Here is a 26,193-nt window from a genome sequence, read left to right as displayed (position 1 = left end):
CCATTTCTCGGGAGCACGCCGGTCCCTGCTCTCGGCGCCGGCGCGGAGCGAAGTTGGGAGGGGCAGCTCTTCCCGGTTCTGTCCCGGTTCTTGGGGCTGCGTATCCGGCCCGCAGACATGTCGGGGTTCAGCCCGGAGCTTATCGACTACCTGGAAGGAAAGATCTCCTTCGAGGAGTTCGAAAGGCGGAGAGAAGAGAGAAAAACTCGCGAGAAGAAAGTGAGGCGCCGCTAGGCTGGGATGCCCCTCACCGTCCTGTCGCCCTAATGCCCTTTGGGAGATGGGGGTCCCCGGTGACCGCGTTCCCTGGGATGCGGCGGGCCGGGAGTTCCCAGCAGTTTCTTCCCGAAACCCCAGGTCTCACCTCCGCCCTGTGCTCTAAAAACACTTCCCCCACCGGCAAGCTTTTGTCCCCGTGGTAACCTCTTCTCTTGTGCCAATAGGACATTTTACTTGAGGGTCGCTTAACGCCGGTAGTCGGAGTGGGGACTGGAGTTTGCAGTCGGAGTTCTGCTTCTAGTCCCAGCTTTGCCACCAAGTCTTCCTGGGCGTTTGGGCAACTCACCTCTCTAGTTCTAAACTGAGAGGTGTGAGCTCCCATTTTTGAGGAGTCTCCCGATGGTGTCGTGTAATCTTCCACCAAAAAAAAGAATTTTCTTGTCTGATAACAAAATCTTCACTCTTACGTATTTTTTCATACTTAGGAGGAAATATCTGAACTTTCCGTATCTTCTCACTTATTTCAAGTGTGAGGGAAAATAAAAGTAATCGCACCTTTAAAATTAGTTGGTGGATTCTTTCCTTATTCATGTGACCATCTATTTTCATTTAAAAAGCTAGGATACAATGTAGATTAGTGAAATCATCAAGATATTGTATCTTTCTCTGAAAGGCTTTGGCAACATTCAAATATAGATTCCATGTACTGTGTATGTGTGCAGAACTCAAGTATTTATAGAAGTCGAAAATAAGGCAGATGCCCTATTCTCAACTGGAGAGAGAGAAACCTGCGATGGTTTTTGCAATCATTAATTAATTTTCAATCCCAGAGTCTTCAGGAGAAAGGAAAGTTATCAGCAGAAGAAAATCCAAATGACTCTGAAGTTCCGTCATCATCAGGAGTTGACTCTTCCAGATCCCAGGACAAAGATGGCAATGAAGGTATGCTAAGATCATTTGCTACTTGCATTAAATGTTAAAACTACCAAATAGTTTAGTGAAAACATTATTTTTTCATTGCAGTGGTATTCTGTTGTTGATTACTTGGTTTATCAGGAGCGTAGTGCTTGGTATATAGTGGATGCTCAGTATTCGTTGAGTTATTAAATATGGTGATGGTTTTTTGTGTGGAAAAAGTGTTTGAAATTGACATCAGTATTTGTTTGGAAGCCTTTTTAGTGTCATTAGTTTTTAAATTGGCCTTCTCATTTGGTTACTAATTACTTCCAGAGTATACTCCCCAAAATTGTAATGAATTATATTTCTATCCGCAGTGGCTTCCAAACCACTGCTTTAGTTATGGGAGGTGAGATAGAAATGTCAGAGTGGAAGGCCAGCTGACTGCCCGGATGGGGCCTCACATGCAGCATGGGTATCTCCGTATGCTACCCCATTCCAGGATCCACTCCTCAGCTCTGCATGTGCAGATATTAAATTTGGTTAGTGCACCCAGACTAATTAAACTCATCAGAGCCTAATTGATGGATTACTATGCAAATTTATTAATTTCCAGTGATCTATATAGCTTTCTAGTGATCAGAATATTGATAATAGTTCATGGTATCCATTTACACATATCAAGTTACCTGGGATGCTGAACTATCAATTAGAATGTAACTTCATTTGTAGGGTCTGATTGAAAACTAAATTAAGCTTTCTAGTCCTAGAGGGTAGATGTAGAGGCTGATTCTTTTCCCTCTAAACAAATAAGCCTTTGCACAGAGGAAACATACTAGAGTGAGCAGAAAACAAATGAGCTTTATTCCTGCCTCCTCGGACCAAGTGGGGAAGAAAAGGCATAGAAGAGTGCCAGGCAAGTGGAGTGGAAAAGGGGGCTGAAGTTGTCCTTACAACCCGTGGGTCCTTCCTTACCTGCTCTGGGGAGGAGCAGCTGTTGCCTCATCAGGTCTCTGAGCTGCAGCTGTAGCAGCAGGCGCCACGGGGTGCCCGCCAGTCTTCTTGCCTAAAGCTGCCCCTGGGAGGTGGCCATCAGGCCCTCCGTAAAAAGAGGGATTAATGGAATCCAATTCTACCTCATCATGAGCAGTCAGATGCGCACCGACTAATAACAGTCCCATCAAATAGGACAAATAATAGTCGAATAATCCCATCAGTCCTTTTAAGATATAAAGCTCCCAGTTTCTCAGGAAGGAATTGTCCCAGAACTTTACCAAGACCCTTGGTGAGTATGAGCATGTCTTCAGAGCCGAAGAAGGAGTCAGTTTGAACAGGCTTTGGCAAAGTCTGCTAATTGGAATATATGGCCGCTGGAGTCAGTCTTTCTTTTCTCCTGTGCCTTGCTGGGAATACTACTGCTAAATTCTTATTCTTCAGCACCTTTCCTTCACGCCATGCAGATAGAGTCTTCCTTTAATTTCATTCTCAGTTCATTGTTGCTGATACAAAAACTACAATTAATTTTTGTGTATTGACCTATCTAGGAACCCCGCTAAATTCATGTATTCTGACAGTTTATATGTAGTTTCTTTTGGATCTTCTATGTGCCTAATCATGTCATCTGTGAATAATGACAATTTTATTTCTTCCTTGCCATCTTTATGCCTTTTATTTCTCTTCCCTTACTACATTAGTTAGGACCTCCAGTAAAATGTTGAAAAGAGTAACAATGGCAGGCATACTTGCCTCATTCCCAGTAACTTTGAATAATTCACCATTAACTGGAAATGTTTTTAGCAGATATTCTTTATCAGATTAAAGATATTCCTTTTATTTCTAGTTGACTAAGAATTTTTAATAGGAATGGGTGTTGGATTTTATCAAATGCTTCTCTGTAGCTATCAAGATGGTCATATGATTTTTCTCCTTTGTTACTGTAATAAATTTTATTGATTGCCAAGGTTTTATTTCACACATTTATTTATTTATTTTGGATGTTCAGAATTCTTGAGGATGATCGTTATGACTTCATAATAATAATTACTTATTCGTTGCTCATAAAATATATTTTTTTATTATTCTGTTCTTCCTTGAACATCCTATCTCAGCCATCATTTTTGGGGTTTGAGGTATTTCACATAAGAGAATAAGCTTAAGGATTTTTGAACACAAATATATATATATATATATATATCTATATATACACATGCGCGCACATGTGTATTTTTAATTTTAACTATTTTGTTGGGACTTTTCTGAAATATGTTACATGTCTCTGCTTCAACAGAAAATTAACTTCTAAACTTAACCTTTTCTTGATCATTCATGATCATCATTATGAACTTAGAAAAATCATTGTACTATAATGGTATCCTCAGAGGCAAATGAAGTATGTGATGTTATTTTGTTCCTGAAATAATAATACTTTTTAATATTTATAATAGCATTTATTAAGCTCTTACTTTCTGCTGGGCATTATTCTAAGCGAATATATTTAAGAACTTGTCTCATCCTCAGATTAGCCCTATAAGGCAGACATTATTATTAACCGCTTTTTACAGATGAAGAAACTGAGGCACAGAGAGCTTCAGTGATATGCCCAAGGCTCCACAGCTAGCGAGAGATGGAGATGAAGTTTGAAACCAGACAGCTCGGCCCTAGAGGCCTTGCCCTTTACCACTATTCTATACCACCTGGCTGTGTACCAACAGACTTTAATTCATAGGTCTGAGTCTTACAATTCTTTTGTTTTGGTCCTCTCTACTTTTAACTGTTGCTGCGTGTGCTTCTGATTTCCCACCTAATTTTGCCTGTCTATCTGAGACCTAATGGATGAGTCAGCAATTCCTACAGAGTGAAACACATGGCTTTGTGACAGCTTTCTTCTTTGGGTTTTTGGGAGAGTTCATTTGTCAATCTTTCACTTTCAAGTTTGGTGTTGCTAGGGTAGAGATTTATATTCCAGAGAATATTGTTTTTTTTCTTTAGACTGCTGAGTGTTCTAAAGCTTTTTTGTGTGGTTGGTTTTTTGTAACCTCAATGTGTCTGTCTTCAGGAGAAACGTCAGATGGAGTCAGTAAGTCAGTTCACAAAGTCTTTGCTTCCATGCTTGGAGAGAATGAAGATGATGAGGAGGAAGAGGACGAAGAAGAGGAGGAGGAGGAGGAGGAGGAGGAGGAAACACCACAGCAACCCACTGCAGGCGATGTGTTTGTATTGGAGATGGTTCTCAACCGGGAGACCAAGAAAATGATGAAAGTACGTTGTTCCTTATTTCGGTATTTATAAACAGAATGCAGAAATGTGACATAGTAATTAAAAAAGAAATCTTTAAATTATACGTATATTCCAAAAGAATTCCAGCTGTGAGAAAGGAGATACTATGAGACAGCTGCTGTTACTGGTTTCTAATGTTTCATTTTAGAGATTTTTTTAATGTAAACCTCAATTGTTGCATATGTCAAAACGTACTATAGTTTTGCTGTTAAAAAGTGTATATTGTAACTTGATTTTTTTTAACCAAGTTCATTCTGAGTAGATAAATTTGAAAGAAGGAGGGTCTTCAGTAGATTACTTCATAAGTCGTCTCCTGGCATATAAATCTATTTTGCAGCATCCTCTCCTGCATTTGTTATAATTCTAATTAGTAATTTAGTAATTGCTGACTACTTTGGTTTTTGCTTTCTTTATATAGTTTACTGTACTTTGAACTTTCTACTGTAGGGGTTTTTTTTTTTAATTTTCTGAAGTGCTCCTTTTTGGAGAGTATCATAGAATAATTTCTGCTATTTCTTGCAGTTGAGTTTTAGACTTTTTCCTGAAATATAGACTTTAATGTTAATGAGTCAGTTATAATCACAACCAAAGTCTTTAGTTCTGATTTTAAAAGATTGAAAAGTTTTAAAGAAAAATGTCAGTGTCATTAGGGTCTGTATTTGTTAATATGGTTGGAATTGAAATCTAAGACATTACTATATTTTAATCTAAGTGTCATATTTGTTCTGTACAGGAGAAAAGGCCTCGGAGTAAACTTCCCAGAGCTCTGAGAGGTCTCATGGGTGAAGCCAACATTCGCTTTGCGCGAGGAGAACGTGAAGAGGCGATATTGATGTGCATGGAAATCATAAGACAGGGTATTTTCTGTGGAATTATTCACAATAGTAGTTTAGTAGTCTGACTTTTACAGATAGAGGAGGACTTCACTGTGCTATTTGAAAAATATGTTCAGAAGCTGGGAGTTGATTGTGATAACAGTGATTTGCACTTTTCACATTTAGTAGAACATATTACCAAGAAAATGAAAATCAGAGTATGACTCAGTGAAATATCATTAATATTTGTTGAACCCCTACAGCCTTCATTCTTGTTTTTATTTGCTTGTTTTTTAATGTTTCATCTTAGGGATTTGAGACTTTTGCATTCTGTGTCTTTTATAAATATGGCAAACACATTATGTTAAAATCGCTTGAAGAGTGTTTTTTTCTTTCTGGTTTCCAAATAAGACTGTGCTAGATTATTTTAATCTAGTTTTTGGTAAAAGACACAATTTATACTTGTCATCTTCCATTAAACTGCAGGTCTTGGCATATTGAAGGATGTCTTCAAAGGCGACTTTTTAACTAGTTGCTTGTGTTTAATATTTTCCTTTCCTGATGTGTTGCCAAATGATGCCCTGTGTAGTGGCTTGGGTAGTTGTAATACAGTGAACTTTTAATTTATCTTTTCAATATTTTGGCATTTCTTTTTATTTAGAGTAAAGTCCTTGTAGAAGTCTTGTTGTAAGTTTCCTGGATGATTCATTAGGATAAGTTGAGTCACTGCTTTTTCTTTACTACCCCATCGAAATAAGTTTAACCGAAGTTTTTTCTTCAGGATATTTTGTTTGTTTCCTACTTTCCCATATTGTCTGTTTCTTTATTTCAGTTTACAGTTGTTTGTTTTTGAGAGTTATCTTTGAGTTTAATTCCTCATAATCTTAGAACTTCATTTAAGAAACGTTCTTTCAGAAATGCAGATTAGCCATTCACTTGGATATCCTGGGTTTAGGTGCTACTTAGGTACCCTCTCTCCATTCATCCCATCCTCCTTGGTCTGGGAGCTGGATCGTGAAGATTCACCCCCACTGACGTGGCTGATGCTCATCAGAAGGAACTTGCTGAGTTATTGAGCCATGTTTAGCTTTAGCAGAGGGGGATTTTCATGAGGGGGGCATGGTGGAGAGTAAAGTTTTTCATGAAACTACACTTTGCTTAGAGAAAAGTATGCTTTAAAAATGCCAGAAATGGAGGCCAGCCTGGTGGCATAATGGTTAAGTTTGTGCACTCTATTTCAGTGGCCCAGGGTTTGCAGGTTCGGATCCTGGGTACAGACCTACACACCATACAAGCCATGCTGTGGTGGCATCCCACATACAAAAAAATAGAGGAAGATTGGAACAAGCATTAGCTTAGGGACAATCTTCCTCAAGCAAAAAGAGGAAGTTTGGCAACAGGTGTTAGCTCAAGGCCAATCTTCCTCACACACACACACAAAAAGTGCCCAAAATGTATGAAAATAAAATAAAGCAAATATAATCTAATGTTTATTCTAATTTCCATTAGGTAGTTTGTATAATTTTGTTAGAGGTATTTAAAGAGTTTAAGTATTAAAAAAAGGATTCATAATTTGAACCGTGAGACTGACATCAGCTCAAGCCTCATCCCTCAGCCAATGGAATTTGTTTTTTTAAATTTCTTTTTAGCTCCTCTTGCTTATGAGCCATTCTCTACTCTTGCCATGATATATGAGGACCAGGGTGACATGGAGAAATCGCTGCAGTTTGAGTTGATTGCTGCACATTTAAATCCCAGTGACACTGAAGAATGGGTTAGATTGGCAGAAATGTCCCTGGAACAAGACAATATTAAGCAGGCTATTTTTTGCTACACAAAAGGTAATTAAAATGTTTCTTTCCTTTTGTTTGATGAAAGGTTACATAATAGGTTTTTTGATAATTGTACTTACTACTCTGAGGTGAGGTTAGCTAAAATATATTTATTTTTTATATCAGAGGTAAGTATTTGGGGCTCCTCTGTTTTCATATTTACCAGTAACTTTTTTTATAGCATGAGCTAATACAGCACAAAACTTGGTAGACGAAGAGTAAGTACCCTCAGTTTCCCACCGAGATCAGTGCTGGTTCTAAGCTGTTCCTTGAGGGTTAATATGAGACTAGGGTGATCAAAGGAAGATTAGTGAGGAGAGTCAGGTTCTAGCTGGTCTTAGATCAGGCCTTGTCGAGAGGTCCTGTGAAGGTGGATTTATTCCAAAGTAACCTGCTTGGTTCCATTGGAGAATTAGTTTAGAGTGTTTATTAAATTTTCTGAAATGAGGATGGGTCACACCCAGGTACCATGAACCCCTTTTTATGATAAATCTGTAATTTATATTCTTTTTTCTTTTTAGCTCTTAAGTATGAACCTACTAATGTCCGTTATCTGTGGGAGCGATCGAGCCTTTATGAACAGATGGGAGACCATAAAATGGCAATGGATGGTTATAGGCGCATTTTAAACCTGTTGTCTCCGTCTGATGGAGAACGATTTATGCAATTGACTAGAGATATGGCTAAGTAAGTTTGGAGTGAAAATGTATAAATGCTCTTAATGATCATCTTATTTTATAAATCCAAGCATGCATTTGAAGTAGAATATACTTTTTTGTTGAGGTTCAAGGAATTGTTTTGCTTTCTGTATTTTTTATTGTATTTAAATTTAGAAATGGGTTTTTCTTTTCAGTACTTCTCTGTTTCTAAGTCAACTGTGTGATTGCTTAGAAAAATTTGTATGTATGATTACCTTTCAAGTGCTCAGAAGCTTAAAAATGCAGCATGTTCTGAAAGGATGACTAGGTTCCCTGGTTTCCATAACTTAGTTGAAAATACTTACATTTTCAGTAATATTATTTTAAATTATTTATTGCAGATGTGCTAATGAAATGTTTGTGACCTGGGATCTTCTATAATCATTTTATCTGGAGCCAATACTAGAATAATATTTTAAGATGAAAAATTTTCTTTATGGTTGGCACATGCTACTGACTGGTATATATTTTATTCTAAAATAATATACCCAACTGCATTTACTTCTCTGATAGGCTGTACAGCAAAACAAAGCAGGAAACATTCTGGGCCTGTAATGCCTTGTGGGATGCTTTCTATTCTAAGCATGTCTATTATTATAGTATGCCAGCCTAGGATTAATCATCTAAATCTGGGTATTTTAGGGTTAACCCTGTTAGTTCCATGGCCGTTGTCATGAAGATGCTTAGCTGTGAAATCATCCCCATGCTCCCAAGGATGGGTTATGTAGGAATACTGGAAGCATTCTTAGGAAATTTGAGGCAAGGCAACCCTCAGTTGATCCCTGATGTATATGATGAGCATTGAGGATCTTCCCAGGTTATTTATCATTAGTCAGATCTTGAGCTGTCATGGTGGTTAGCCCAATAGGCTTCTACTGAACTATTAGATGACCTATGATAGTAGATGTGTTTTCCACTTGTATTATTTATAATCTTTTTGTTGGGAAAGATTGGTGATGAATGGTTCTGCCACTGCCAAAGAGATGTTTCCTACATGAAATTCTGTTACTACAACTTCTGATTGACATGGCTTTCTCTCTGTCCCTGCTTTCCCTCCAGAAATATTTGTTGAATATAAATTCTGTGCTCGGCACTGTACAAGGTACCAGGAGATCCAGGATTGAATGAGTTTTAAAATTCCCTGCCCTTGTGGAGCTTACATTCTAGTGGGGGTTGGACAGGCAATAAGCAGATAAACAACTAAGTTTATAGTATGCCAGATGTTGATAAGTGATTTGAAGAAAAATGAAGCCGGGAGGGAGGTAGGAAGTTGAGGAATTGGAGTGTGTTATTTTCAACAGGGAGACTAGAGAAGGGCTTCATTCCGTATGTTATGGTCATGCTGACCTGAAAGTGGCTGAAGGAGATGTGGGGGCAGATTTTAGGAAGAGTGTCACAGCAAAGGGAATGGCAGTGCAGAGTTATGTTCAGGGAGGAGAGCAGGAGGTAGTGTCTTAGAGGAAGCAGGAAGATCCCTTGGCCCATGTGGGCCCAGTGTAAGGCTTTGGTTTTTACTCTGAATGAGTTTGGAGGCCATTGGAGGATTTTGAGTAGAAGAGTGACATGATCTGACTTAAATTTTAAATGCATCAGTTCTCGCTGGTCTTTTGAGAGCAGATTGAGGAATGGTTGGGGCAGAAGCAGAATGGTTGGGGCAGAATCCAGGGAAGGGATAATGGTAGCTTGGACCAGAGTAAAAGTAGCAGGAGGTGATGGGCAGTAATCAGATTCAGGATGTATTTCAAAGGCTGACCTCTTGGAGTTTTCTGATTTATTGGATATGAGGTGGGGTGTGTGTGTATGCACATGTGTGAGAGACAGAGCAAGGGAAGAGTTCTGAGGACTAAGTCCTGAGGCACTACAGTGTTTAGAAGTCAGGAAGATGAGGAGGAAACAGCAAGGGAGATGGAAAGGGAATGGGCAATGAAGTAGGAGGAAACTAAGAGAACATGGTATTCTAGAGGTTTATTGAAGAAAGCAATTCGAGGAGGAGGGGTGGTCATCTGTGTGAAATACTGCGGATAGATCGTGTAAAATGAGGGCTGAGTAGTGACATTGGAGATGGAATTGGGGGTCCTGAGGGATAGGCAGCTCTTTGGAGAAATTTATGAGGGGAGCAAAAGAATGGGGAGGTAATTGGAATGAGTTGTAGGGGTAAGAGATAATTTTTAAGTTAGGAAAAATTACAATATATTTAAATCTAGATAGGAATGATCCACAACTGAGGGACATAGTGAAGATTGATGAGAGAAAGGACAGTTGCCTGAGTGGTGTTTTTGAGTAGGTTGGAGGGAATGGGATCTACTTGGGGGTTGTCCTTATGAGAAAAGGAGAAGGCAGAAGATACGCCTGTGGGTATAGGTAAGTAGGTAGCTGTGTTGGGAATATGTGGGATGTCTGATTTGATTCTCTTTGTGAAATAAGCAAGGTCATCAGCTGAGAGTGAGGGTGGGAGAGTGTTGGAGGTTTGGAGAGAAGATGTGACATAGTTGTCTATGTCCTTGGGACCTGGCTACCCCACCGACCAGCAGCATTTGCATCACCTGAGAGCCTGTCACAAATGTAGAATCTCAACCCTGCCCCAGCACTACTGGATTAGAATGTGCCTTTTTATAAGAAACCCAGGTGGTTGGATGCACATTCAAGTGTGAGAAGTACTGGACTTGGTAACTGTAGTAAGATTGCTGATCAGCACCATGGGCCCACTTGAGACTAGTGGTCATTAACTTGGAATGCATCCAATCAGCATGGTCAGCTGGGCAGCTGATGGTGAAGAGTAGGCATATTTGGATTTAACCGGAGTTGGAGTTTTATCAGATGATTTTGGTAGAGGGAGAGAAGGGCAAAAGAATTGAGGAGATGTGCAAGGGAGTAATTGTAATGTTGGACTGTGCAGAAGGGGAAAGCGAGGACAGGAGGGGTACAGTGACAGTGAAAAAGTGGTAGGATCAAGGCTTCGTAGATCCCATTGAGGTAGACGTGTTGGTATTGGTTACAGAGGGAATGAGCTGGAATGATAGGAGATAGCTTTGGGAGAGTAAGATGCTAGACATTGTGACATCGTTATACTGACATTGCACATTTTTCTCTGGATCAGCACTGATTATGATTTTAAAGAAGAGTTTTTTCTCCTCCCCAATATTAAGAAAATGAAAATCATAGTTAATAGAGAGTCTAAGCAAGGAAATGAATTTTATGTTCTGAATTAAATAAGCACTCATCCATTTGCCATCTATTTTTTTAGGAGTTACTATGAAGCCAATGACGTTACTTCAGCTATTAACATAATTGAAGAAGCTTTCTCAAAACACCAGGGCCTAGTCTCCATGGAAGATGTTAACATAGCAGCTGAACTGTACATTTCTAACAAACAATATGACAAAGCTTTGGAGGTAGGACCACTTAAGTGTTTCTCTGTTAGTTTTTGAACACATTTCTGTGTTCTAGTAATTCTTAAAAATTGACAGTTCCTCATTTTAGTTCTATATATTACTTATATTCTAAATTATATATTTAAAGTCTGTATGGAAACAGATTTCTAGATTCTATAGTAATTCCATATGAAATATAAAATGTAGTTATCATATGATAAAAGCTGTTGCCATTATTACAGGTACCAGATATGTCTGTACTTCAGGGAAGCAGGACTCAGCAGCCAGACTATGATTCAGTTCTTAATCTGTTTGGAAAAGTAGATTGGTTAGATACAGAGGAATTCTATATCTTCAGTTAAGCACTTGTTAATATGGTTAATATGATATAAAACTGTTAATGTATCACAGCAGTTTCTTATTTTAAAGTGATTTACTCTTGGTTTTTATAGCCCATTTATAGTAAGGGTTGACTATATATCTTTGCATTGTGAGAAGGTTTTTCATACATACCTATTGTATGATTTCCTTTTTTTATCCCTATTCTTCTAGGTAATTACAGATTTTTCTGGAATCGTGCTAGAAAAAAAAACTGCAGAGGAAGACACTCCAGAAGAGAATAAAGGTTGTAGTTTCCTCTGCAGAGGAATGTGGATAATCCTCTCCTGTTCATAATATGACATTTTGAAATTGATAGTTAGTGTTCTTATAACAGGTTTTCCCAAGAAGCTTTTTTTTCCTAAGAATGATTTTGTATCTTTTTCTTGTCAGTATTCACTCACAGGTAATCTTTGAAAAAAATTGTTTTCCGTTGTTTTTATTTCTCAGTATGCCCACTGGAACATGGCGTTTCTCATTGACCCGGAGTCTTTTTAGTGCCATGTGAAAAAAGAATGGATTACTGAACAGCTTATCAAAAACCTTTAGAACTAAAGCAATTTGCTTTTCAGGAAAGACTTAAAATACTCACTATTAATTTCCTTCAAACTTAAGCATTTACATAAAATGCTGCTTCAAACTTAAGCACAGAATTATTTTATCCCTTTCTCAGCAAAAGACTATTTGTAGCAAAGACTAAAAAGAGGCTTTTGAATTCAAGAAGAAAACAGAGAGTTCATATATCCTTGTTTGCTGTTTTCTGTCTTTTTAGTTCTTTGTATTTCTGGTAGAAGGGAGTTTATATAGGTTTCAGATAAGTGGATAAGGTATTAGGAAGAGAATAGGAAGGGTAATTCTGCTACCAAAGGACAGACTGATGGAGGTAAAAGAACCTAGTACTGGAGTTGGCCAGACTTAGACTTGACTGTGCAGGCATTGTTTTGGAGGAAGTAAATGCGACCTTCCATGGGAGATAGGGTCTGCTTCGTTTGCCCCACTTTCTAAGCTTGAGTCTACAAGCTACTTTTTCTCTCTCTCATCCACAGCCAGTGAGAGTGTTACCTGCACCATACCTGATGGTGTGCCCATAGATATCACGGTGAAGCTGATGGTCTGCCTCGTGCATCTCAACATCCTTGAACCACTTGATGTGAGTAACATGAAGATCTGTACTTGAGGTACTTCAGATCACATCCACAATCTTTCCGTGAGATGACAAGAAATTTTGAGTTGACCCTAGATTTCACATCTCTTAATAACCAGGAAGTGACCATGAACATCAGATTATTTTTGTGTGAATATAAAAGCTTATAAAAGTAAAAGCTAAAAGTTTTGGAACTGGTCTTGGAATAATTTGTTTTTCTTTTAAAATGAGAACAACCCAGAGATCAGAATTTGAGATTGGGCCTTTTAGACAATTGTTAATTTTTGACAGCTGTTCTCTTTTGCCAACTTCCGATTAAGCATTTCATTGAATAAAAAAATGTTTCGGACATCTATGTTGCAGACCTTAGGATGAGGTGTTGAATAAAGTATATAAGTCCCTGCCCTCATGGATCTTTTGTTCTGTTGGGATTAGATAGATAATAAATAAAATAAGTATGTAAAATATAGGATGTTAGTTGGTGATAAGTGCCCTGAAGAAAAATCAAACAGAGAAGAACAGGGAATATTGGGGGTGGGAGGAGTGGTAATTTTAGATGGGATGGTCAGAAAAGGGCTGCCGGAAAAGCGACATTTGAATAACGACTTGAAGGAAGTGAGGTCAGCCATGCAGATACCGGAGGGAGCCGCTGGCTCTCCAGAAACAGCAGCAAACACCATGGCCCTGAGGCGTGGGGGCGTTTACTGGGCTAGAGGGGAGCACAGCAGATCAGTGTTATCTTAGCTGCTGCAGGGCCTGCCTCAGAACAGGCCTGCAGAAGTACTGTGTTGAGTGAGTGAATGATGGCAGAATGAGTTCTGTTTAACAGAGATACAGAAATGAATAGAAAATTAATTATTTAAACCTGTATTCATTAAGCCTTACTCCTTTTAGGCTTGCCTCCAAGAACTGATAAATATGTTAAAAAGAGAAATATACATAGATATGCATATTTGTAATGAGTGTTTGACTTCAGGCTTTTATTTTGGGGTCTAGCCTCTCTTGACAACACTAGTGGAACAGAATCCTGAAGATATGGGAGACCTCTATCTAGATGTTGCTGAAGCTTTTCTGGATGTTGGTGAATATAATTCTGCACTTCCGCTCCTTAGTGCGCTGGTCTGCTCAGAAAGATACAACCTCGCGGTGGTTTGGCTTCGGCACGCAGGTAATACTTTTTTGTGGGAAGGAGAAGTTTTAATCATAGAAGCAGGCAAGAACTTACTTTCCCAAGAGGAAAGTAATTCTTATAAAATATTAATGTCTTAGTGAGAGTATTTCTGATTTCAGGGCAGTTTCTTGAAAGTCAGTGTTTTAAATTGTCTTGGTATGCCACTAAGTGGCTCCTCCTCGCTCAGGCTTTGGAAGAGTGAAGAAGAAGGAGTGACGTGGCCCTGTTAAAATACCTTAAATACCTGTCTTTTATCTGTCTTAACCAGAGGCTCTGGTCTCTAGTAACAGTTTGTCAGACTTGGAGTGCAATCTAATTTTTGAAGAGTTTTTATGAATTTATATTTAATATATTGAGAAAAAAATTAATGTATTTTCAGTGTCCTTTGAGCTGCAGATATGCCCAAGATTGGGTTTTATCTATCATTTTATTTCATTATATCTAAATCCACAGTAATCTGAAATAAATCATTTAGAGTAGAAAAAATAGCTTAAGAAAAGCTAAATCTCTTAAAGAAATGTATGAAAGCCAAAAATTTTCTAATAGGATTTCCTATTTTTCAACATAAAAGATGCATTAAAATTTGAATAATCCTTGTTTAAAATATTACATAGTGGCAGAAAGTTCTCTCCAACTAGAAAAGCATTAATTGACATTTTGGGATGTTTTGAGATACATCACACATATGAAATGGCAGAGAGCGCTTAATGATTAAGATAGCACTTTACTGTTTGGATGGGTAGACATGTGTACCAATGTAATACCGTCATAAAAAGTTATATTATTTATGGTACTTGAATTTTAAAAACATGAGCAGGGAGCTGGAGTTTTATTGCCTTCCTAAGGCTGTCACTGAAACCGCTCCTGTTATTAATGGTAGATGCTTTACAAATCCTCTTTAATTATGATCATGATGCGGATAAATGCTGTTTCCATTTCAAGCCTTTGTAGCTTGAGATGAGTAGAAGGTAAAACCTCAGAATGATCTAAAAATCATAAAGAAATTTGGGGTCAGTATATAAGAAAGATCATTAGAGGAATTGAATGCTTGTAGCGTAATAACAAAGTATTTTTAAAATTGAAAAATGAAAAATTAAGAGAAAGGCCTTTGTCATGATCCATCCCTAATTAGTAGTTTTCCTTTATTATCAAAGTTTAACCTGAAGATAGTGGTCTGGAGAGATTTGAGAAATTAGAGATTTGAGAAAACAATTGGAGACAAAATACCTTTTAGGAAATAACTGCAGTGAAAAAGGGAAATGAAAAGGGCCTACATTAGTGTCGTGGCTGTTAGAGTGGAAGGAAGAAATGCTTATGGGGATGCATTCTCAAGTTCAAATGATAGGACTTAGTGATTGACTGGCATAAAGTTTGAGGAATAGAGCCCAATAACCTCACTTCTGAGAACCTAACCAGAGGAAATAATTGGGGAGGGAGAGAGAGGTAATTTATAGTAGGGATCACAAACTCAGAAGCCTGGAAGGTTAACAAAAATGAGTAGAGTGGGAGGTAGAGGACCAGGCTGGAGTGGTAACCGGAGAGCCCGCCTGGAGGGTGATGTGCGTGGGCTGATGTGCCCTGTGGGGGTGGGGCCACTGCTGCCAAATTCAGGTTTTTCAAAAGAATCCAATAATTTGGATTTCATTAAATCTTAGTTTTTAAAAATGTAGACAATTTATTGTTTTTAACAGCACTGTTGCCTAACAGAACACATCTGTGGGTTAAATTGGTCTGCTAATTTGTGAACTCTGGCTTATATAAATGAGGAAGTTTACCGTGGTGTTGTTTATTACAGTAAAAATTTGGAAGTACCCTAAATGTCAAATAATATGGTTATGTAAATAATCAATTTAAGTGAATTTTATAACCATGCAAAATTCCAGTGAAGACATGGGAAAATCTTGAAAGTATAATGCTAAATGAATAAAGCAGAACTCCAAATTGTATGTATATGCTGATATCATCCTTGTAGCAGTTTGAATTGAGAAATAATAGATTGATCAATAGATAGAGATTAGAAGGGATAATTGTTTTAAAGTACTAAAAATATGCATACATTTCTTTCCTGTTGTAATTTTGATATTGCCATAATATTTCTTTTAAAATGGAGAGATAATTTTGGCCAGCTTATAAATCTGTAGTTCATATTTACGCTTTATTTGAACACCATCTTAGAATGTTTAAAGGCCTTAGGCTACATGGAGCGTGCTGCCGAGAGCTATGGCAAAGTGGTTGATCTGGCCCCCCTCCATCTGGATGCAAGGATTTCACTCTCCACCCTTCAGCAGCAGCTGGGCCATCCTGAGAAAGCTCTGGAAGCTCTGGAACCAATGTATGATCCAGATACTTTGGCACAAGATGCAAACGCTGCCCAGCAGGTAGGTGATGTAACACAGAAGGAAGTTTTTCTTGGTGCATTATATTTTAGGACTTTCTCCTCAGTTAAGGATGTCTCTACAGCTTATATCCAAAAGCTTTATTTTAGTGTTTTAAATTCGGTGTTTTTGAAAAATGATTTTGAGTCTTAAGTTTCAGCAACTCATTAGACATTGTAAATTGTAGTTTCCAAAATATTGGATCTTAATTATTATGAAAGCTCATAAAGCAAATGTTCTTAAGGTTTGGTTTCTAAGGCAAAGCTTTTCTATGCAAACAAAACAACTTACAGCAAAAGCACCATATCACACTCATTATCATGTGCTTTTTTATTTAGGAACTGAAGTTACTGCTTCATCGTTCTACTCTGTTGTTTTCACAAGGCAAAACGTATGGTTATGTGGATACATTACTTACCATGTTAGCCATGCTTTTAAAGGTGGGTGATGATCTTTCTTTGTATTAGCCTTCTTGACCTTTTTTTATGTTTAGAATTTGATTTAAACGTAGATTACAGCTATTTTAAAATTCTGTTGAACTCAAAAATTTATTTTTAATTTTTATTTATTCATTTATTTTATTATTTTATTGAGGTCATAATGGTTTAAACTCAAAATTTTTAAAGGGAAAGTCAGATAAAGCCAAAAGACTTAGAGATTAATGGTATGTAATTGAAAGTTCTACATGAAAGTGTAAACTTGACTGTTAAGTGAAATAAAATCCTTGCTAATGCATATTTAGAAAAGTGAGAAGCATAGTATTATCGATTATTGGCTCTTTAAATGCTGCTGTGTGCCAAACTTGTCACTTTGCAAAAATGTTTTCCAGATATGACATCCTTTCTGATTCTGGCTTTTTGGGGGGGGCGGTGAAGGGGGGGACGATTAGCCCTGAGCTAACATCTGCTGCCAATCCTCCTCTTTTTGCTGAGGAAGACTGGCCCTGAGCTAACATCCATGCCCATCTTCCTTTACTTTATATGTGGGACGCCTACCATAGCATGACTTGCCAAGTGGTGCGATGTCTGCACCCAGCTTCCAAACCAGGAACCCTGGTCTGCCAAAGCGGAAAGTGCGCGCTTAACCACTGCATCGCTGGGCCGGTCCCCAGTTTGGCTTTTTTGCTGGGAGGTGTTTGTGTGTGCGTGTGTGTGTGTGTGTGTGTTGGTATAAAGTTAATGTGAATTACCTTCTTTTTCCCTACTGAGTAGTGTTACCCAAATTCCTTTGGTAAGAAAAAAATTAGTCTATTCGTTTTCTTTTAGGTGTTTTATACGTAATAATTTGGTCTTTTTTTCCCCTTACTAAAGCAGCTTTCGCACACCTGTGGTATTTGTTTCCCATAGATTTTCTTTAAAAAATTATGACTAAAAAAATCTCAAATTACTATCTTTAATTCAGGTAGCGATGAATAGAGCCCAAGTCTGTTTGATATCCAGTTCCAAATCTGGAGAGAGGCATCTCTACCTTATTAAAGTGTCAAGAGACAAAATATCAGACAACAGTGACCAAGAGACAGCAAATTGTGATGCAAAAGGTAATTACTTTCATTTGCTTTATTACGTAAAACTTGACTGAGTTGATAAAAGACTCATGAAGTAACACCTGATCGTAGTCTAATTGAATCAGAGTGAGAATTACCTGGACAGGCAGAGCAGAGGGGTGGCGGTGAAGGAATGTGAACAGGCAGCTGCCTCGTCTTGCCACCATCAGAAGAGTACTGGCAGGAGTTCACTCCTGTGGGACCATGGCTGTTACATTTCACCTTCAAGTCACTCATGTGACTTTTTCTTTCTAATTCTACTCTTTCTGGAAATACAGTGTCCTAACTGATTTTCATTGGTCTCATTTTAGCAATATTTGCTGTACTCACGAGTGTCTTGACAAAAGATGACTGGTGGAACCTTCTGTTGAAGGCCATATACTCTTTGTGTGACCTATCCCGATTTCAGGAGGCTGAGTTACTTGTGAATTCTTCATTGGAGTACTATTCATTTTATGATGACAGGCAAAAACGCAAAGAACTAGAATACTTTGGTCTCTCTGCTGCAATTCTGGACAAAAATTTCAGAAAGGCATACAACTATATCAGGTGATTTTTCAATAACTTATTTTAATCAGATTCTTTGCTAGGGTGTATATATTTACTTTGACTTAGTCTCTCACGCTCAAAAATTAGCTGTTTTATTTTAACTCTCCTCTTGCTTGCTGGTTAATTCAGCTCATTTGTGATTCTGAGAGGCATGCACTCTCATATACTTAACCGCTTGTGCCTCTGTCTCCCTCTTTATAAAGTGGACATCATAATACTCCCACCTCGTAGTATTATTGTGAGGGTTAAATGAGTTGTTATATATAAGGCCTTTTCACCGTCTCCGGCACACGTTACGATTAGTTATGATTCCTTGTTCACTGTGGTGCAGCTGTAGTGGACAGAGAGAGAAAAGGTGAGACAGAAACCACTTGATTCTGTTTTTTGGTTTAAAAGTTTTGTTGAAAAGCTGAAACAATGCAGAAATACTAACCTAAGCTGCATTTTCCAGGAAAACTCTTCCACTGCGTAGTGTTTCTGCTTGACTAGATTGATTCAGGCTCCTTTTCCTTGGTGAGGGATGGTGTATTTCAGCGTTGGGAGGACAGCACCGAAGGGCTTCGTTCTTAGAATTCAGGAAGATTTTCTTTTTACAGTATTTTTTACCCTCTCCCTCTCTCTGCGATTTTAGGATAATGGTAATGGAAAATGTCAATAAACCCCAGCTCTGGAACATTTTCAATCAAGTTACCATGCACTCCCAAGATGTACGACATCATCGCTTTTGTCTTCGTTTAATGCTGAAAAACCCAGATAATCACGCCCTGTGTGTGTTGAATGGACACAATGCATTCGTGTCTGGTAGTTTTAAGCATGCACTTGGTAAGCGTCCTGGCACGTGACTTTCTCAGGAATGGCCAAGTGTGGCGGCAAAGAGCCTGGCCTCTGGAGCAGAGCTGCCTGGTTTAAATAGCCACTCCCCCGTGGCAAGTTATTCTACTTCCCTCTGCCTCAGTTTCTCTCTCTCTGGAGTGGAGATAATAATTGGATCTACCTTGTAGATTATTGTGAAAATTAAATGAGTTAATATAAAATACTTAAAACAATGCCTGGCGCACATGGTACGTGGCTGTGTTAGCAATAATGATAATAATATTTGCTTTTCTTAGGAAGCTTTGGTTTCAAAAGGCTGAAGTAGGTCTTATAGTTCATTTTAAAGGTCACCAGTTCTCCCTGCTTAGGCTTGTTGGTGTTTAAAGTAATTTTCATTAATTATGGATGCTTTGTTACCTGATTTTTATTTGTTATAGTACAAAAAAGGATTTAAGATTTGCTGATAGTTCATTCCTTTAGGAGACAAGTCTTTATATCAAGATTTATTTACATAGGGCTTACTAACTCTAATTAAACTCAGGGAAAATTCATTAATCATTTATAAGGAATTTATGTTATAAAGAATCAGAAGAAAACAGGTAGAAAAATACTTAACCAAATGTTTAAACTTAAAATAAGGCATGTATATCCTGCTGCCTAAAAGCTAGTGTTGCCAAGTTCACTTTTAAATAAACTGTGATTTTGGCTATTTAATACTTTCGTGTTTTTCTGTGTATGGCTGGCATTTTGTTTTTTGGGTTTTTTTAAAGATTTTTTCTTTTCCTTTTTCTCCCCACAGCCTCCTGGTACATAGTTGTGTATTTTTAGTTGTGGGTCCTTCTAGTTGTGGCCTGTGGGATGCCACCTCAGCGTGGCTTGATGAGCGGTGCCATATCCACGCCCAGGATCCAAACCGGAGAAACCCTGGGCTGCTAAAGCAGAGCGTGCAAACTTAACCACTCAGCCACGGGGCCAGGCCCTGGCTGGTGTTTTTATGGTTGTTCAGCTAGTAGCCTTGAATATCAGATATTGAAACCTTCCTCCACTCCGTGTACTTTTGGAATTGTTAGTTTAATATTAAGAAAATATAAAATAGAGATTTATTTTCCTATATTTAGAAACTTACAGAAGGTAAAAATAGAAAGTCCAAATGGCAGTCTACCATTTGGGCTGTTAAAGAGATTTTATGGTGCCATTCCTTCTGGAATAGGTGCCAGAAGGAATAGAAGTTTTCATCTACGTATGATAAATTCTAGATCATTCCTTTATAAGAAAAATTTTCTTAAATTCCCCTATCTCATATGGTTAGGCTTTTGACATGAGATAATTGTATATAGAGAATACATAGAATTCACAAAGCCCCAAATTCTTATTTTATTATTAGATACATTTAGCTTTTCTCAGGAAAAACAAAGTGGTTGCTACTCTTGGGAAAACAACACCCATAATCTAAAAAACAAATCAGAACTGTTTTTCTTTTTCTCACCTCCATGATCCATCACATTTGAATTTATAAGATGGATCGATTAATTTTACAAAAGAATTCACCAAAAGACACATTCCCCCGTTGCTTTTTAAATAGATTTAAGATCATAAGTTAGATTTATGGTCACAATTGATAAATTACTTTGGAAGTGTTAGCCTACATGGAAATGTCTAACTGGACCTAAAAGAAAGTTCCTTTTAGTGACTCATATTTAATCTTCATGGCTAGGATACGTTCATAGGTAAACTCTAATTTTGTTATAGTTATGTTATTTTAAAATTCAGATTAGTGTGCATCTGATTGATATGTTACAGTGTACACTTTGCATATGTTTAATATCAGTAATGATTGTTTAGCCTTAAAATATATATGAATAAGTGTTGAAGAAATAAGGAAGTATGTTTTTTGTCACACCATCTGATACCACTGTTCATTTTTCAGGACAGTATGTGCAAGCCTTCCGCACCCATCCCCATGAACCTCTCTATAGCCTCTGTATAGGCCTGACCTTTATTCACATGGCATCTCAGAAGTATGTATTAAGGAGACATGCTCTTATTGTGCAGGTAATTCTTTTGGATTTCTCATTACTTGATTTTATGTTCTCTAAAAATGAATATACTGAATGTTTTTGTTATCCTACTTCTAAAGTAATACCTGCCTAGTACACATGCTGGGAGTCCCAACACCTATCCGTGTGTACACACTCATGGGCTCAACATCTGTTGGTACTCCTGGCTAAGACTTAGGCAGCCGTGTAGAAAGGGTATACACCTGACCATAAGAGATTACCACACAGGCAGCATCTGGAGGAATCCTGCACAGGCTGCCTATAGTCTGAAGCCCCTAAGCCCTCCGGCCTTCCAGGTCCTGAAGATTGATTTATTTTAAGTTAGTTTTTAAAAATATAATAGGGGCTGGTCCCGTGGCCGAGTGGTTAAGTTCGCGCGCTCCGCTGCAGGCAGCCCAGTGTTTCGTTGGTTCGAATCCTGGGCGCGGACATGGCACTGCTCATCAGACCACGCTGAGGCAGCGTCCCACATGCCACAACTAGAAGGACCCACAACAAAGAATACACAACTATGTACTGGGGGGCTTTGGGGAGAAAAAGGAAAAAAATAAAATCTTTAAAAAAATATGTATATAATAATATATACATACAAAAATGTATGAATATTTGTGTGACTTTTTTTACATCATCACCAAATTGCTCTTTTAAAGTTTTCTTGGTTCATGTAATACTTTGAAGTTACCTTTTTCTTTTCTTGTTTACTTTTTTCTGGAAAGTAACCTCCCCTTCTGTGCAGTTTTGCTTCCCATGGTTTCAGTTATCTGCGGTCAGTTGCAGTCTGAAAATATTAATTGGAAAATTCTAGAAGCAAACAATTCATAAGTTTTAAATTGTGCACCGTTCTGAGAGGTGTGATGAAATCTCACACAGTCCTGCTCCCTCCTGCCAGGGACGTGAATCCTCCCTTTGTCCAGCATATCCACGCTGTGTACACCACACTTAGTAGATAGTCTCTTAGTAGCTGTCTCAATTATCTGATCGACTGCTGAGATATTGCAGTGCTTGTGCTCGAGTAACCTTTATTTTACTTAATAATGGCCTCAAAGCGCAAGAGTAGAATATATAGTAGTTCAATACACACTTGTCAAATGAGTGAAATATTGAATCGTTTCTTTCTTTTTGGTAGGGCTTTTCCTTTCTTAATCGATACCTCAGTCTACGTGGGCCCTGCCAGGAGTCGTTCTACAATTTGGGCCGTGGGCTTCACCAGCTGGGGCTGATTCATCTTGCGATCCACTATTATCAGAAGGCCCTGGAGCTCCCGCCACTTGTGGTAGAGGTATTGTATGATTTACCGCAAAAACCGAGGAGTCACTTTGTTTCATCTATAGATAAGTGCACTTAGCTCAGTGTTGTGGTCCAGAGAGTGAAATAAATTATAGCTTATATATTAAAATGCAGTATTTCCTTATTTGATGCATTTATGTAATTAGGTTCAGTAACAAGTAGATCTTTGACATCCTGGCCTTATGACCTGATCAGCAACCATATGACATATACAACTTGTGGTTCCGACCATTTCGATTATCCTAAGATAGTGCCTCAGGCTTACAGGTGTCAGCTGCTGGAGGTGAAGCCTGAGTGTGAAGTGATGCGGCTGTTGTCCAGTTCCAAGTTCAAGTGAAACATATTTCTTATAAAGATGAAAGATCAGTATTAATGTAGCTTTGTTTATTTTTAGATAATGTGACATAGGGTAAAGTGTTGCCAGTACTATTATAATCTGTGTTTAAAGTCTAATTTTTATTTTAATTTCTGAAGAAAATATGTTTTCATTGTTAATTTTTTTAAGTTGCACTCATAATCCCCACATTCCCTCAGATCTATATTCTGTTACCCTTGTTCAATGTTAGACGTTAAGCAAATGAAGACACACTTTTATAGTTATGCTGATGAAATATACACATTTTTGTGTTCTTCATTTCATAAATACCTTTAGGTATTACTCCTTAAGCTTAGTAGGTATTATTTTTCATTGTTCAAAAGTTTGTACTGAGAAAGATTAGAAACATAGATCTAATCTATTCCATTGAGTTTATTGCTTTGTTATTTAAGTAGGAAAAAAGGTTATAACCCCTAAGGTAATCATTATACTCAATTTGGTGTATGCCCTCCTAGGCCCATTCTTTACATGCCTGTCTGTTATATAGCACTCGTATTTTTTCCCATCTGGTCATTTGTGTTATAATTTACTTATTTTTTTACATGAAGGAGTTTTACATTTCTTATGAAGTCACACCATTAATCTTTCCTTTTGTAGTTTCTACTTTTGCTGTTATACTTAGAAGGGCCTTTCCTACCCAAGATTATATTATTCAACTTATTTTTTTATGGTTTCATTTTTTCACTCTTAAATCCTTAATTCAACTGGAGTTTATTCTGCTGTGGCTTGTGGGTGAGACTTATTCTTTAACTTATTGGTTAGACACTTAAAAATATTTGATGATAGTTACTGTAACAATTCACTGAATCAGCATTATCTGATAAAAATTTAGATCCAAGGTATATGCATAGTTTTATAATTTTTTTTAATATTGTGAATTTTGATAGCTTTTTGAACACTTACACTTATGAAACTGTTTCTTTGCCATAAAATTGTCCTGGTTGTCAGTTTGAAATATAACGCATTCATATATTTTTTCCCCTAGGGTATAGAAGTTGACCAGTTAGACTTACGAAGAGATATTGCCTACAACTTATCCCTCATTTATCAGAGCAGCGGGAATATTGCAATGGCTCAAAAGCTTTTGTATACCTATTGTTCTATATAAAAGCACCTCAACTGAGAAAGGAGCATTGGGTAGCTGCTGTGTGTGGACCAGGATTTTCTGTCTCAGGGCTTATTATTAACCCCAAAATGGAAATGATAATTTCACAGTTATCTAACATGTAATTCATTTTTAATATGTGATAATGATCTTTTAGTAGATTTGCAAAATGATCATTCCTACAAGAATTCATATGTTGTTGTATTTCCCTTTAGCTTTTTTTGTTTTTTTCTCTGAGGAAGATTCACCCTGAGTTAACATCAGCTGCCAATCTTCCTCTTTTTGTATGTGAGCCGCTGCCACAGCATGGCCACTCACAGAAGAGTGGTGTAGGTCCGTGCCCGGGAGTCAAACTCGTGCTGCTGAAGTGGAACACATCAAACTTAACCACTAGGCCGCTGGGGCTGGCCCTCCTTTAGCATTTTTCAGCAAGAGTGTCCTCAAAGTGGAAATAGACAGTATTAGCCTTTAAGCCAGCTTGGAGTTGAATACACTAAGTTTTTACTCAGACCATTTATTCATCTGTGCATTTAATACTATATATTCAACACCTACTATGTACTAGGCACTGTGGTTGGTGCTGGGAATACAATAGTAAGACAGATGTGACCTGTCAATGTGATTCTTTAAATATAGAACTCAAGCATATATTTATTTGTAAGAAATGTTTGCTATATCTCTACATACACCATCGTTGTTAGTCATCCATTTCTTAGTGCGCTGTTACTATTGCATGGGCAGTTTTTCAAATACACAGAAAAGGAGGTTGCTTATTAAAGGAAAGACAAATTGGGACTCTTTCTGATGTCAGGACAATTACATAAATCACTTCGCTCCTAACAAAATTATTTAAAATGGTTGTATGGTGGGAAGACAAATAATTGAGTTAATCTTTTACTTTTCACTTGCGTGTGTCTTAACTACCTGGACTGAGTGAGACCTGGGACAGTGGCTTAGTTCACACCAGTCTGCTCTGAGGCAAATAAAAAAGTACATTACCAATGTTTGTGGCTTTCTGACAAAAAAGTAGAAAAGAGAGGACCATGTTCAGTAACATGATCTGGTTTCCATTTCAAGATCACCAGGAAGGGAGAAAGACTGGGGAATGCTATATATGGAATAAACTATTGCTGATAAAGTAAAAAAAAATAGATAAAAACCTTTACTTATCTCAAATATTGTATGTTCTTGAATCTAAGATCACACTTCTTGTTAGATATACTATTGGTTTAATAACAGCTTTTCAGAGTTTCTTTTTAGGGGAAAATAAATGCTATAATAAATGTGCATATAGAATGTAAGAACCAGTCCAGTTGTGGGAGGGAAACAAGTGTGAGACTTAGGATCAAAGAAATACAGTGGGGGTTTTTTAGGAATTCTTACCACTGTTTACACCACATATGTAACTTTGTAGTTGAAAAGCAGAATTCATATGTAATAAGTAAATGTGTCGTGCACTCTGTATGTATGAGTGTGTGTATATATATGTATGTATGTATATAATTTAAATAAATTTTATTTTTGTAATTAACGTTCATTGTTTCACATGCTTATATATATATTTTATTTCATGCCATTGTCAAGAAATGATAAAGCTGACTGTGAGAGAGTCGTAAGGTAGATTTGAGTTTTCTGGGTTGAGAGTTTCTCTCTTGACTGAAACTCACTGGGCTGTGACTCCAGTATCTGCTAAGCAGCCTTGGAGGAAACAGTACATCTCTCTAGCAGTTTGCTAAGAAGAAAGTTGGTATTGCATGTTTAGCATTTAAAATCGTGGCTCCCATCTGCTGAGTGTTTTGCAGCTGTCGGCTAAGTACAGTGCGATACTTTAGATGCATTATCCGATTCTCTCAGAATCACCTGCGAGGTAGGTGCTATTATTGTGGTTACTGTCATCTCCCTCTTACATATGAGAGATTAAATAGCACGTTCAAGATCACTAGCAAGCTACTCCTTGCTCAGAGGTGTTCCTTCGGAGGAACATACTTCCTCCAGAGTAACAACCTAAAAATTGTGCATAATTTTATTTTAGAAAGAAAAAGGTGACTGGCACTTATTTTTTTATTATCTTCCACCCTTCAGCCTATTAAAACCCTCTGTAGAAAACATCTTTTTGGGTGTCTTTTAGGAAGCTGATATTCACTTTCTTACCTACCATCCTCCCCCCAGCCATGGGATCCTGACAGCCACTTTATACAATGAGATTCTTTTCTACTGGTCACAGTGGATTCCCCTGGGAGTCTGCTCCTGAACCAAACTGGGCCAATCAAGAGTTTTCTCCCTCCTT

The 26,193-nt window shown here is 37.8% G+C and overlaps 1 protein-coding gene across 1 annotated transcript; it reads left to right on the top strand.

Moving 5' to 3' along the window:
- Window positions 1-25,437, top strand: GTF3C3 (general transcription factor IIIC subunit 3). Its single transcript, XM_014845959.3, has 18 exons — window positions 1-219; window positions 1,050-1,161; window positions 4,172-4,374; window positions 5,126-5,249; window positions 6,857-7,048; window positions 7,561-7,726; window positions 10,982-11,129; window positions 11,661-11,733; window positions 12,533-12,636; window positions 13,627-13,798; window positions 15,977-16,179; window positions 16,515-16,616; window positions 17,578-17,713; window positions 18,031-18,268; window positions 18,900-19,090; window positions 21,009-21,133; window positions 22,265-22,417; window positions 23,787-25,437. The coding sequence occupies exons 1-18, from the start codon at window positions 118-120 to the stop codon at window positions 23,907-23,909; spliced, it is 2,667 nt and encodes an 888-aa protein (XP_014701445.3). The 5' UTR covers window positions 1-117; the 3' UTR covers window positions 23,910-25,437.
- The last annotated feature ends 756 nt before the right edge of the window (window positions 25,438-26,193 follow it).

Source organism: Equus asinus, chromosome 4 (genome assembly GCF_041296235.1).
Source record: "Equus asinus isolate D_3611 breed Donkey chromosome 4, EquAss-T2T_v2, whole genome shotgun sequence".
NCBI classification, from domain to species: domain Eukaryota; kingdom Metazoa; phylum Chordata; class Mammalia; order Perissodactyla; family Equidae; genus Equus; species Equus asinus.
This window is presented reverse-complemented; position numbering and strand designations above follow the sequence as displayed.